Below are 14,707 nucleotides of genomic sequence, written 5' to 3' on the forward strand. Positions count from 1 at the left end.
ATTTTTTTTTTTTTTCTGATTTCAGCATTCTAGGCTGATAGTTCTTTTCTTTCAGCCTTGAAGAATGAGTGTGCCATTTTCTTCTAGTGTCTATGCTTTCTGAAGAGAACTCTGCTGCCATTCAAATATTTTTTTTTTTTTTAGTGTCATTTCCCTATGTTTCTCTCTCACTGCCTCTGAGATTTTTGGTGTGCCTTTGTTTTTCAGAAGGTTGGTGGTAATTTGTCTTGGTGTGGATATTTTTGAGTTTATCTGTCTGGGCTTTGCTCAGTTTCTTGTACTTGTAAGCTTATGTCTTTTGCCAAATTTAAGAAGTTTTCAACCATTACTTATTCAGATTTTCTTCTTTTTTTTTTTTTAATTTTTTTTTCAACGTTTATTTATTTTTTTTGGGACAGAGAGACAGAGCATGAACGGGGGAGGGGCAGAGAGAGAGGGAGACACAGAATCGGAAACAGGCTCCAGGCTCCGAGCCATCAGCCCAGAGCCTGACGCGGGGCTCGAACTCACGGACCGCGAGATTGTGACCTGGCTGAAGTCGGACGCTTAACCGACTGCGCCACCCAGGCGCCCCAGATTTTCTTCTTTTTGAGACTCTGATGGAATGAATGTTAGATTTTCTGTTATAGTGCACAGGGTCTTAGTGTCCTGCTCGTTGGTTTAGTCTATTTTCACTAATGTACAGATTGAGTAATTTCTATTGTTTTATTTTCAAGTCCACCAAATCCTTCCCCTGTCTCTTCGATTCTGCTGTTAAGTCCATCTGCTGAATTTTTTGTTCATTTATTTATTTTTATTTTTCAATTTTCAACTTTCCATCTGATTCTCCTTTGTGCCTTCTATTTCTTTGCAAGACTTTCTATTTCTTTGCCATATTTTACATTTCTGTTATTGTACACTTCTCACTTCTAAAATTTAATTTGATTTTTTTATATTTTGTTTATATGTCATATATACATATATATGTGTGTGTGTATATATATAATATAATAAATATAATAAATATAATAAATATAATAAATATAATATAATATAATATAATATAATATAATATATCTGTGATTTTCTATTTCTTTCCTGTGGCATTACATTTATTTTCATGTATATCCATCATTCTCGGTGGAGCACTTGTGTGACGTCTGCTTTAAAATTCTCACTGGATGATTCCCTGTCATGTTGGTGTTTGTATCTATTGGTTGTCCTGATTCTTGGTGTGATGAGTAATTTTATACTCATTGAAACCTTGACGTTTTGAACATTATGCTATAAGACTAAGATTTTATTCAAATCTTCTGTTTAAACTGGTCTCCTCTGGCACAACCCAGATAGGAGAAGAAGGGACTTTGTACAGCCAAGTGGGGGTGAAAGTCTAGGTACCCCATTTAGCCACATTGACACCTTGCGTGAGAGGGCCCCTTGTTACTGCTGGGCAGTGGGGAGAGTTTCAGGTCCCCTCTAGGCCTTCACTAATATCACTCTGGGTCACAGGGGCAAGAGGGCCCTTCTGCTGCCCTCCACTGGCATTGGTGGGGTTAGTCTTGTTACTAACAGTTGTGCATGGAAGCCCAGGCTCCCCCATGGCCTCCAGTGGTATTGATGGGTAAGGGACCTCACTACTGGGCACTAGGAATGAAAGCTCTGGCTCCCTATTCTACCCACTCTGATGCCTCAGCTTGGGAGAAAGGAAGGGATTGTGGGCACCTTGTTACAGTCTAGTGGGAGTAGAAGTCTAGGCTCCCTGCTTCCCTTGGTGGGATGGGTGTGGGCCCACTGGTTTTTCGGTGGTGTTTGGCTCGAGTCAGGCTAGTATGGTTTAAACTGGTCTTTCTTGCTAGACTGCCTCTTCCCTTACCATCTGGCTAGAGAGAACTAGCTCTTGGGGCTCTTTTTCTCCACACCTGTTAGTATTTCCACATTGTCAGCTTGTCTAGCTCCAAGTCAGGGATGTAAGGGGCAAAGACAAAAGACGGAGATCACCACTGTATTGTCCATTAGTCCTGAGACCTCATCTCGTCAACTCCCTTCCCTCCATATTTCATCCACATTTCAGACTCTTCTTCTGTTTGTTTTAAAATATCCAGGATAATTTATGAGGAGGAAAAAAGAGAAGTCTTCTCTGTCTATACAGAAGAAGAAATCCCTCAGTATGTAATTTGATTTTCTAATTTATTACAATACTTACATTTTATTTGGAAAATAAGTGAGAGACATGAAGTTTTTTAGGTCTTTGCATATATAAATTAAATATATATATATGTATAATATCATATATGTATAAAATGTAATTAACAATATATTATACGCTTATTTTATGTTATATATCTCAGTGACAGAAGAAACCACGTTTGTTTGAAAGCAGTAAAATCACTAACGTGATAATTATGGTGTAATTAGTATAGAAAATCTTTGAAGAAGAACTCAAATAAAAAGTAATTCCCCCAAAGATGGTCCAAAACATAGATTTTTCTACATACATACTTGCTATATGTTCAATGTGGCAACTGTTTATTATAGGTCTCAGCACACTGTAGACATTCTATAGAATAATATAGAATGAGCAAATGATGTGGGCCTGATTCACCATAGGCCTGGAAACATTATTAAGGATAAAAAGAATTTAAGAATGTGAAGATTAGTATTTAAAAGAAGAAAATCTCAAAGAGATGAAGCCATCAAAGCAGTCATTCGGTGGAAATGAAGATGAGCTTTTAGAAATGATATATCACATTTTGTTGGATGCTGAGGAGTTGGAAATCCATTTTAGATATGAGAATTTGGCTACCTGAACAAAGTCTTGGAAAAACACTTAGTCCGGTGTGTTTGGAGGATCACAACCAGGACAGCCTGACAACTTGGCTGTGGTAGGAAAGGTCCAGGTCCATCAGTGACCAGAGCAGACCCCGCAGTGGAGGCAAGACAGGCCCTCGTTAGGGGAAGACTGACCCTGTAGTTCACTCATGGACTCCTGCCAACAGGACCCTGGAGAGAACATCCCATCCATCAATACCATATTGCCATTAATAAGCAAGAAAGAGTCATTGCAAGTTCCTGCATTTGGAAGTAGCAGGATAAAAATGATGCCTCAGAGAAGTTACTAGCCGTGCCAGTCTGAATGGTTTTGCTGTAGTTATAACCCAGGTGTGAACCAACAAATCGCAATGTCCGCCCTCCTGCAACACCATGTCTCGGTCTTCTTTCGTGTCCAGGGTAGCGCGGTGGAATTAACATTTGTTGATTGCCTTTACTTTGCAAGGCACTCTGCTAGATAGCATCTGTGTGCTTTCTGATTCAGTATTCACAACACCTCCTGAGGTGTTATTATTGACATTCTGTGAGACTGAGGGGTTTTCCAAGGTCTCATAGCCAGGATTTAAGCTCAGCCTCTTGACATTGTACAGAATGTCATCTCAGTGCCCGGTAGGGTGACAGTTGAGTCAAGGCAATCAGTTCTTGCTGACTTGAGCTCATGTTACAGTTGGGCAGCTCTTACCTTCCTTTACTCAGCTGCTTTATCACCCACAACTCTGCCTGTAAAATATGATAACAATTTAATGCTGTGGTGCTGTGGAAACACGGTTCATATTTCTTCCCTTTTCTCTCCATTCGGGCAATGTCCCACCAGACCTTCAGTTTAGGAGACTGAGGGCCTGGAGAGCATGGAAGCTGCTCCCATCAGTCAGTAGACAATTAAGAAACTGGACTCTGATTCATTTCCCAAGCTAACATGTAACTGTGCTGCTGATTACCCATTTTCATTGTTTATGGCAAGCCAGGTGGATGAACGGCTCTGCCTGATTTATGAAGTGCTTGCCTTCTATAAATCACAGAGTAGAAACCCAGCACGCTGTTAATCCTAATTGGTTAAGTCCTAAGTAGGGAGTGATTAGAAAGTCTTCAGGAAAGAAGGTACCTCATGCAAATGAGGTAGATACACCGTTCCTTGGGAGGAAATATCCCCTGCTCACAATATGTGGTCAAGGTTTGTTGTCCATTCCTGCTACCTCTTACTGGTCAACCCCTGCTGATCTTCCATTTGTGAATAAACTAACATAAAAGGGAGAGAAGGCAGATGATGGGAAGCACAAGCACCGTAGAAAAGGAATGCTGTCTGCCTACTTACTTACTCCCTCCTTTATTAATTTCAACCTGGATTAATTGTCTAACTCCAATAAACCATCCATCGTAATGAAGGAGAACTAATGCACAGACTCAGAGTGCTGTGAGTTACAGTGAGAAACATTAAAGCTTCTGGTCTCCGCTACCTGAATTCCAATTCCACTCTTCCCTGGGCATAGTTGACATGACATTCTCTGATACTCAGTGACACCCTTCTCAGATGTTTCACTTTGAGCCCAAAAGACCTCAGAGATCTTAAATATGTGAGGTTGTCCACCTCTTCTGACTGGAAATCTTCTGGTTGGACTTCGAAATGCAGATTCTTCTTGCAAAGGAGGAAGGAAACCCAAAGATTTTATGTGATTTCCTCCCCACATCTCAAAATAATGGCGGAGGACACAGAAAACCGTGCCTGAAACATATTTAGAAGAGCAGGGAGTGTTGAGATTACAACGCCTAGAGGATAACTTTCATTCTTGCTTTGCAATCACTTGTAAACGCTCCTTGTAACTTCTCTTTTCATTTTCCTCTCCTTTCTCCCCACCTCCCTCTCTCCTTCCCTTCCCTTCTGTATTCTTCGTCCCTTTTTCCTTCCTTCCCTTCCTCTCCTTCCTTTCGTCTCCCATTTCCTGGGAACCCATGGCAGACGCAGCAGCAGCAGGAGCAGCGTCACTTCAGAACTGGATGATGAGCCCCCCTGCATGGAGGAGATTGATTACAGTACAGACAACAGCTCAGACCAGGAAGGAAGCTTCTCTGAGCTGGACCGGCAGATCCAGGAGTGTGCTTTCAACAAGGATGAGGGAGGGGAAGAGGAGGAGGGGTCAGGACAGGGAAGAAAAGCCATCCCATAGCCCCAGGGTTGTAGTGAGTTCCAAGTCCCTAACCATTGGACTAACGGCTAAGTAGTTTCTTCACCATCAGAAACTACAGTGTTGGTGCAAAAAACCGGCCCACGTGAGCTCAGCAACCTATTTCCAGATTTTGTTCTAGTGCCACTATGCATAGAGACCGGCTACTTCATAATTATGCCATTTTACAGACATAGTTAGGTGGCCTTTGGAGCCCTTGCATGCTGCCATTATGCTAGAATGGGCTGCTTTCAGGATTACCATGGATCCTCTCAACACTATTTTGCGCTCCTCTCCATTCCTATGCTTGAAGTCGGAGCAGACTGGAAGGAGGAGTTGAGGCTACTTTTTGGCTTCTCAGCCAGATTTCTATGTGGTTGTTTAAGTTGTTCTAAATATGAGTATTACCTCCTATTGTTGTCTTCCTACTATAGCATCTGAGCTCCTCAGCACAAATTGTGAGCCCTACTGAGACTTCTGAGAGTCCTAGCAGCATATTTAGTTTCTGAATTATTGAACACGAAAGGCTGCACAACCAAAAATTTGCAAGCATCATGCTTGGTCTGTTTTAACAGTATATATTTTACAGATCCAGTATAAACCAGGACCCGTCCTAGGTTCTAAGGGAGAAGGCACAATACTGAACAAGACATGGCCAATGGTTTCTACAAACTTGAAAATCCTATGAATTCAGGCCACTAACCATAATGCTGGGAGGCAGCAAGCCATACTGGAAAAATCATTCACTTCAGGCTCAGACAGATGTGGCTCATATCTTGACTCTGGCAGTCACTTGTTATGAGAACTAAGGCAACTAATTAAATTTCCCCAAACCTCAGTTTTCTTATACATACAATTGAGATGAACATGTCTATATCATATCTTTATCATAAAGTTATCATAAAGATGAAACAAGATAATATATAATAATATAAAGGATTGGCACATGATAGACACTCAACAATGTTGGCTTCTTTTCCTCCATAGTACAAGTAGAACATTCTGTATGAGTACTTTCACAGTTACACAAAACATTACCTAAAGCCACATGGTTGGAAAGTACTCCCTCTTCCTGGAGGGGATTGGGAAGGAGGTTACATAGGAGCAGAGTGTAGGAGGTTGGAATGTCATAGAATAAGTGAAATGGAGCAAGAGCCTTCAGCATGCAGAGGCAAATAGATTAGAGATTTAGACGACGACATATACAGGGCCCATGCAGAAAGGGTGAGAAGGGGCATGGAAGACAGGTACTGAATGACAGATAAGATGGAGAAAATAGGGTAGATCAAACTTACATTTGTCCAGATGCCGTATATATATTTAGTTATGGTTAGGTTTGGCTCTGAGAGATTGAAAATCCAAAATTGCAGTAGCTTTTGTGAAACAGAAATCTATTTCTCTTTTGTGTGGTTTCCATATAGAGGTAGGCCAGAGCTGGTATCATAAGTACATGGTGTCCAGCACTCAACTTGTATGGGCTTCCAGGTCTGCTGTGTGTTGGTTGGTTTTACTCTTAATCTAAGATGGCTGCTAAAGCGTCAGCCTTTGTATCTACATGTCAGTCGGCAATAAGAAAGATAGAAAAAGAAGAACACAGTCTCTGTATTTCAAAAGCCATGCATTATGCTTCTCCTTAATCCCACCATCTAGAAAGAGGTCCTATGACCGCAGGTAGCTGCAAGAGAGGTTGGAAAATATAGTCTTTATTTGAGGTGGGCCTAGGGAAAAGGAAATAATACAAACTGGAGATCAAATACTGCCAAATACTTTCCTTGATAAACCAATCACCACCAAGAGATTTGGGAAACAGTCATCTCAGAAAAAACTCATAGCAACCCTCTAGACCAGCAGAAAACCACACAGTAAAACTTTGCCATAATGTAGCCCCAAGGCATAGGAGAAAGTCATGTGTGTTATGATTTAAGGAGCTGATGTTATTATTATTAGTAGTATTATTATTACCACTACTATTATTATTTATAGTCTCTTCTTTTTCCAACTCCCTTCCAAATTTCTTTGCTATAGTTCAGAAATCCTATATCCATTCTTTGCACTATGACACTCAGATGTCTATAACATATATAAGAGGTTTAAGGGAAATAACAAAGACATTGAATTCAAATCCCAGATAACAGCAGTCCTGAACTTCTCTCATAAACCTTTCCACTCTTAAATAGAAGGTAACATAAAGTTTCTGTTCTTTCCTTGTTTTGAGGAGTCAAGAAGATAGTTTTGCTGAAAATGTAACTGTCGGGAAGGACAGAAATAATACTAACTCATCATCACCACTTTGTTCCCCAGCTCAAATTAGTTTATGGGATGAGCTTCTCATTACCTGATAGGTTTCTGAGAAGAAAGTGATCAGGACATTGTAAATTTCTATGCATGTTCGGGGAAAGCCAGGGACATGGAACATGTGGTTTGTCTATGTAACAAGCATATATTGAACACCTATTATGTGTCCTGTACTTTACTAAGCTCTAAGGATGCAGAGAAAAGGACCCACTCTACTTGAAGATGTTTGCAGTTCAGTGGGAAAGATGAGCAATACACACTTTAATACAGTGGCACATGCCTTTGTGAAGCTTGTGTTGGTAGACAGTGTTGGAATCACCAAATCTAATGGAGCAGCAGTGGTGGGAAACATTACCAAGATGTGATTCTTGAAGGATGTACAAGGGTTTTCAGGTAAAAAGGAGAAGAAGGATGCTAAGAAGTAGAAAGAGATTGTGCAAAAGCCCTGTGTTGGGGTTACAGCTTGAAATAAAATGATGAGCGTGACCGGCTTAAAAGATGTGTTTGCATGCGGGTAAGGGAAGGGAGTGACAAGAGATGAAATTAAGATTGGCATCGAGATGATCAAGCAACATTTGACGTGCCTTGATGGAAAAGTTGAATTTCATTCTGAACGTGCTGCCAGAGACAAGGAATGTTCCGCAGAAACATGCCCAGGAGTGATGTCCGCAGGCATGCATCAGCACCACTGCATAAGTACTTGCTTATGACTGATGGATTGGACACCCTGCTGTGCTGGTAGTTTAATAGCATGAGTACCCTAGGTGTAACATTTCCATATTTGAAGATCAGCAAGTTTGAAGTGAGGTGAGAGATAATGAGTGCAGTTTAGGGCCATGTTGAATACTGGGGGCCCATGACATGTCCATTTGGAAAGGACTCCTAGAAGCCAGAGGTGCATCAGTAGAAGGAGAGTTATATCCAGTGAGATAGGGACTATGTGGAAGTCTTGAACAAGTAAGCCCAGGTGCAAGTCAGCTGGGAAGGAGTTTGTTTGTAGGGAACAGAGGACCTGGAGAGAGAGCTTACTTCCCTCTCTTGCCACTGGGACTGAAGGCCATTCTGTGTCACACCTCACCAGTGTTCAGTCTGGGGGGAAGAGAGGACTCACTGGGAAGTCAGCTCCAGATAGTCATAGGAGTGGCTCTTCCAGCCTGGCCAGACATGTCTCTTGCTGGCCAAACCACTATGGTGAACTGTTCTTAATACCCTCTTCTACCAAACTCAGAGCCAAACAAGATCACTCAATAATTCCTGGGAGTGGGAGGCTCCAATGGGAAGCAGATGTGGTTCAAAGTGTGCAGGGGTGGGATGAGAGTCTAGAGAAGTGATGTTGGGGCCAGGTCATGGCACAGGTATCGTGTATCCGTCGTTATCCAGTGCTCTGTCTGGCAGGGGTGTGGGTGGGGATGCTTCAGTTTCCTGGGGGAGCCCTGTGCACTTTCTCTGATGGGGGCAAAGGGGGGTAGCTTGCTTGTTATGTCTTTAGGATAGTCCTATTGAGGGTAGAGAAGCACAATGCTTCTTGCGATCCCATAAAGATCATGCTTCCATGATCCCCTAAGGGTGGAATCTACTGGCTGCTCTTGACACTTTCCTGGGATAGAAAACTTCTTAGCTTCATAGTTCCTACAGGAAAAAGATCCCTGCACAACCTGGCCCCAATCTTCTTTACAGACTCAGGTTCCGCTATTATCCAAACTCTTTAGTTTGCCATAGGACACAACTTTATTTTATCCCATCACACATATACAGTGTGTGTGAACACACACACACACACACACACACACACACACCACTTCTTGAGCCACATAGCTCCATAAAAACCCTCTGAATTTTCAAACATGATCACATTTTTCTTCTGTCTCTGATGAGCATCTCCCATTATCTCATGTGGGGGTTGCAAGGCCCAGTTCAAATATCACCTTTCTTCTGTAAAGCCTTTCCTAATCACCCAAGCCAAGTTATATCATCTCTCTTCTGTGTCCCTGTTGCACTGTTTAGGCATACCTTCTAAAGCACGCTTTCTAGTTACAATTTTATTTGTGCATTTTTTATAGCCCCACCCCCAGTGGCTGATGGGTAGATTCGTCTAAGACACACGCCCCTGATATTTTCTTGCTATCTCTCCCTGCATCTAGCATACTTCTTGACACATCGAAGGCAGTCAAATGTGTCTTCCCCCCGCCTCAAACCTGAACACCTAAGGTCTCAGTGAAATCCCATATATTTCCCTTAAATCCCTTCATCTTCCATCTCAAATCAGAGTTTGTGTTACAGGAAAGGTAAGTGATTTCACTAAAAGGGTGCCTACCATGTGCACATCTCAGCCTCCCAAACTGACAGTTGCCACGGAAGACTGTTTCCCATGTGAGGCAAGCTTAAGAAGGAACAGAGTGGCCTTGCCCTGGCCTGTATTGTACAAATGTTTAGATAGAGCAGAGAAGATATAGGAGCAGAATCTCTAAGTGGCTGCAGTATTCATCCAGGTGCTTTGGACCATCGGCTCGCTTCAGTGGGAGCTGGCACATGGCTCCCTGTGCCTCGTGCCAACTTGGCTGCCTGGCCACTTCTTGCAATCTTTTCAGTGAGAATCCAAAAACTCCATCCATTGGCTCCAGTTGCTTCCAGGCCTCCAGAAAAAAAAGGATTCAGAGCCACAGGGAACATTTGAAAATAACCTGATTCTTGAGTTACAAGCTCACCTTGAGGGATGCCAACACAAGTAAGGTCGCATTACATCCCTAAGAGGAGGAGTTCTCATGCACAGCTTTTATTTCCCAGCCTGGACAGCCGAGCTGTAGAGTAGGTTTCATGTTCCAAGGGGAGCCTCTGCTCTCTGCCAAGAGAAGGAGCATCCGTGAAATGCCTGCCATAAGTCATCCTTGTTAGGGACTCAGGACAGTGGCCTGCATGGTGGGTCTGAACATTTGCATTGGCATTAGAGTGATAGATTCCCTTAGCCCTGCTGGTCCACCCTGCTCCAGCCCCCTAAAGGCTCCAGTCTTGGAAAGACACAGACACAGTAGCCTGGGTACTCACCATGAGAGCTTTTTTTTTGGGCAAAAATAATTCATTAGGTCTGGAGCCTGCTGCTGTCTTCTCAACAGATGTCCTCTTTTGTTCATGCAGCACTTTGGCTTCATGAGTGCCCAACTGATTCTTGATAAAGAGTGTTGTTTAGAAAAAAGAAAGCGGTAAAAAGACATTTTTGGGTAAAAATGGGTTGTATTATGGTCTTTCAGTGCCTAATAAAAAGAGAATACAATTGCATATCACTTAAAATCATCTACTGCACGCATTTCAACACAATGGAGATGGACTTGAGCTTGAGTTCCCTACCATACAACACACACACACACACACACACACACACACACACACAATGTAGGTGCAGAGTAAAGCCTATAAACAGAGTGAGTGAGGGAAAATTCATTATCAGACTCATGATTACAAAAGCAGGGCACCGCTAGATAGTGCCTTTGCCCCATACTGCCACACACAAATTGAGATGGAAAACTTTTGGGGAGAAGGTGAGGCCCTCTCATCAGCGTATGGCATAAACTAGTCTTGTAGGATGTATATATTTTGAGCCTGCTTCGGCCACGAAGAAAAATGGATTCAGTTCTCTTTGGAAGAGACTGCATACTTGTGGAAGAATTACCAAATAAACCACATCTGGGTCTCATGACAAGACAGAATAGAGCAATGGATGGGAGCCTGGAACAGCTGGTTATTCTGATTAGGAGTTTCTAACGATCTTTTCTAGGGTGAATGGGGTTAAAATGATTTCTTAGCAGCAGACACGTATTACTACCAACCCCCACTCCCCCTCCCAAAATGTTACTAATAATAATGAAGTACAGTTGTTGGGAACAATTCATTTGAGGTATCTGAGTGTGGCTTCATTCTCTGGGGGTCAGGACAAGAAGCGGTGTCGAGGTCAGTTCTGTATACTACCTGTGGGACAGAGTGAGGGAGCAAACAGACTGACCGCCCTGCTGGCCAGAGAATGGAATTTGAATGAATGGATGTTCTTTGACAGAATTGTATCAACCGATCCCCACCCATGCCTCAGTCTGAAGAGGAAGTTATTTTAAAAGGTATTAGGGGAGGAAAACCTGTCTTCCTACTCGGCTCATACTCTTTTAAGCTCTCACTACCATTCTGTGTAATAGATGGGCATCATTATTGCCACTTTCTTTTTTTTAAATATTTATTTATTTTTGAGAGAGAGGAGGCGTGGGCATGTGAGCGGGGGAGGGGCAGAAAGAGGGAGAGAGAGAATCTGAAGCAGGCTCCGTGGTGTCAGCACAGAGCCCAATAAACGGCTCAATCCTATAAACTGAGATCATAACTAAGAGCCAGACGCTGAACTGACCGAGCCACCCAGGCACCCCAATTGCCAGTTTCAAAGTGAGGTTCAGTTGTACTTAAAGGCACTTTCAGTAGGTGATGGGGCTGATTTCTGCTCCCAGAAAAGTTCTGATTTCCCACTCCATGCTACCGTTAACATGTGCTGAACATGAATACCTTCCATGTACAATAGTCTATGACCACTGCATGTGTAGTCGTGTTACGCTTCACGCGCTAACCCTGTGAGGTAAGCCCTCTTGTTTTCCTTCTTTGACAGGTGAGGTTTCTCAGCATAAGAAGGCAAGCACTTGCCTGTGCTTATGTAGCCAGTAAGTAGTAGGACCATGGTTTCAACACAGGCGGTCTGACCCCTGGGTCTGCACTCCAAGGGAAAAGCGGCTCTTCAAACACCCCTGAGGGCTTTCCAGAAGCCACGGAGTAATTCCCTGTCTCCACGAAGGGCGGGATCGTTGTTGTTTTCAATCCTTGATTCAAATACAAATAACTTGTCCTGGACATCCCTGCTTAATGCCCCCCACTCCACCTCAAACGCATAGGTTCAAAGTCACTTCCTCATGATTTCCTCCAAGTTCCTAAACTTGTTCACCTTAACAAGGAGTCTGTGTTTTCTTGCTTTTTTTGTGTGTCCAACGCACAACCCAATGTCTGACAAAGGCAGGCACTCAAACCTTCACAAAACACATGAATGCACAAGTCTTGGCCAAGCCTGGCTCTTAGCTTTGGTGTGAACCCACCCGTCCCCTGATCTTTCTCCCTGATTCACTTCTCACCTGGGTTTCAGCAGTGGTTTCCCCCACTGCTCTCCTCACCTGTGATTTTGCCTCCTTTACAGCCCTTCTCTGTGCAGCCCGATGATATTTGGAATGAGCATTTGTTTCCATTTCTGCTGCTTACAATCTTTTGGTGGCCTCCCACGGTCCCAAGGATAAAAGGCAAATGGAAGCCAGTACCTGAGCCCTTAGGGATCCAGCCACTGGCTAACTTTCTGGTATCCTGTCTTAACACAAGCCCCTACCAAAGTCATAAAACAACAGTTTCAGTTTCTGGAAAGCACTTTACTCTTTTGCTCTCTCTGCTTCCACCTCTGTGCCTTATTCTATTTATCATACCCTATATGTATCCTCCTCCCCGTAGCCTTCCCTTATCTGACTCTGATGCAGAAACTGCGTCATAGCTTTGGCTGCGTGGTATTACCTAAAGGTTTGTCTATCTCTCCCCCCCCCCCGCCCCCCGCCACTGCCCCACATCAGACTTTGCAGTTTTTGGAGAAGAGAGATGATGGTGTTCACTGCTATATGCTGAGGGCCTAGCACTGTGTCCAAGACAAGAGGGCCTTCGTTAAATATGTGTTGAATGACTGAGATCTTAATTTCCATTCCAAAGGTCTCCTGAGAATGACCTCCTACCCGTTGCCTCAGTAACCTATTAAACATGAATAGCGGAGCTGCAGAAAAGTAGGGCACGCCTGTGTCCAGCACAATCAGAGCAGCAAAGAAGCATCCAGGAAAAATCTCCCTCAGCTCCTGGTCTGTGATGCCTCCTGCTCTGTAATTTTCCAGAAGCAGCTTCCTTTTTTTTTTTTTTTCCTCCAAATGGCCTGTAGAGGTCAGAAAAGGGCCTTGGTTTCAGATCTCCAACTGTCCTCTGCCTGCATTAGCATTCACCCTGGGTGTCTACAATTAGGCAAACTTAGGCGCTGCACATAGGAGCGGAAATGCATTGACTTTAATAAAACAGAGTGTAAAACAACTTTAGATTGACTCCAGCCTTGTTTATTCTTGCACACTTGTAATTCTGGTTCGGTATATTCCCAGTGAAAGAGACCATTGTCCTGGGAACTGAAGCTTTTCCTTTCTCCATCGCTCCTGCAGCCAGTCCGTGGAGGCGAGCCGCACCAGCTCCCTGCTCCTGACTCATAGCAAAAATGTTTTTGTTTCTTAAAGAAAAACAATGACAAATTGGAGTGCGGGTACAATGAGAGGAGCTCCCACTGTCCTTCTAGACTTTTGGGGTTTTTTCATGAATGTAAGTGCATTCAGAGTCCAAAAAGAAAAAAAGAATTAAATAATAAATATGGAACAGCCACTCTGGTGGACACCCATGTTGAAATTTAGGAATTGATGACTTTATTCCAGAAATTACTTTCTAGCGTATAGGAAAGAGCACTGAACTGGAATTTAAGAGCCCAGGATTTGAGGTCCAGCTCTGCAACTTTAATGTGGGATTTGGGGGGAGGGAGAGGATCCTTAATGTCTCTGGGTCTCAGTTTCTCCATCTGAGAGCTGGACCGGCTGAAATCTGAGGTCACCTCTATCTCTCATACTCACTGTGGCTGTGCTGGCCAGTCCATGGAGAAGGCCACCAGGCCTTGGGCTGGCCGCGCGCGCACAGAGGGGCAGCTCAAGGTGTCTCACACTAGCGCTCTGTCCGCCCGGGGCCCGAGGCCAGGCCCCGCACAATGATCTTTTCAGAGCCCAGGCCGATGCCGTTGAGACGCTGCCAATGCCCGGCAGAATAAAAGCTTCCGAAATCAGGGCTAAAAATAAATAATGAGACAAAGGGACAACATAAACAGGAAGACCTAAAAGTGGGGGAGGGGGATCGAATTGAGTCAGCAACGTTGGGGTGGGGGGAGCGGTGGGGAGGAATATGAATTTGCTCTCATCTGTGATCATTGCCCTGCTGGGTGGTTGTGGGGTCACACGTGCTTGGGGAAGTGGCGCTGTCATACCACCCTGGGGAGAGGATACCCTGCTCAGCAGAGGTGTGGCTGGTTCCAAGGCTCATTTCCTCCCTGCAGCGCAGCAAACCCGCCCATTCTACTTCCACTTTGCTGGCTGCTTGAAAAGTGTTCTTTAAGAGTCCTGTCCTGTTGCCTGCCCTCTGCTTCGGCACTGGGCCAGCTGCCCTCATTGACCTTGTCCCTCGGCATTAGGGGGCCAGCTTCCTCTTTACATACACTCAGGGTTTCAATGCAAATGACTCTGGGGTCTGGTGACTTGGACAGGAAAAGGGTTAGTCAAGGAAAGGGAGCTAATAGATATTAAGTGTGTTTCACATGCTGACCC

At 43.8% G+C, this 14,707-nt stretch overlaps 1 protein-coding gene across 2 annotated transcripts in view; it reads left to right on the plus strand.

Moving 5' to 3' along the window:
- The window catches only part of AGBL1 (AGBL carboxypeptidase 1), a 696,557-nt gene extending 691,587 nt beyond the window's left edge, over nt 1-4,970 (plus strand). The window contains exon 23 of one of the 2 annotated variants that reach the window (XM_047086819.1): nt 4,769-4,970. In XM_047086819.1, the coding sequence (XP_046942775.1) occupies nt 4,769-4,970 (202 nt within the window). Of the gene's footprint in view, nt 1-4,762 lie in introns of both variants that reach the window. The other variant, XM_047086820.1, reaches the window with a different exon arrangement.
- The last annotated feature ends 9,737 nt before the right edge of the window (nt 4,971-14,707 follow it).

Source organism: Lynx rufus, unplaced genomic scaffold, assembly GCF_022079265.1.
Source record: "Lynx rufus isolate CCGP_SWC_20201006 ecotype Redwood Valley unplaced genomic scaffold, mLynRuf1.p SCAF_21, whole genome shotgun sequence".
Lineage (NCBI taxonomy): Eukaryota > Metazoa > Chordata > Mammalia > Carnivora > Felidae > Lynx > Lynx rufus.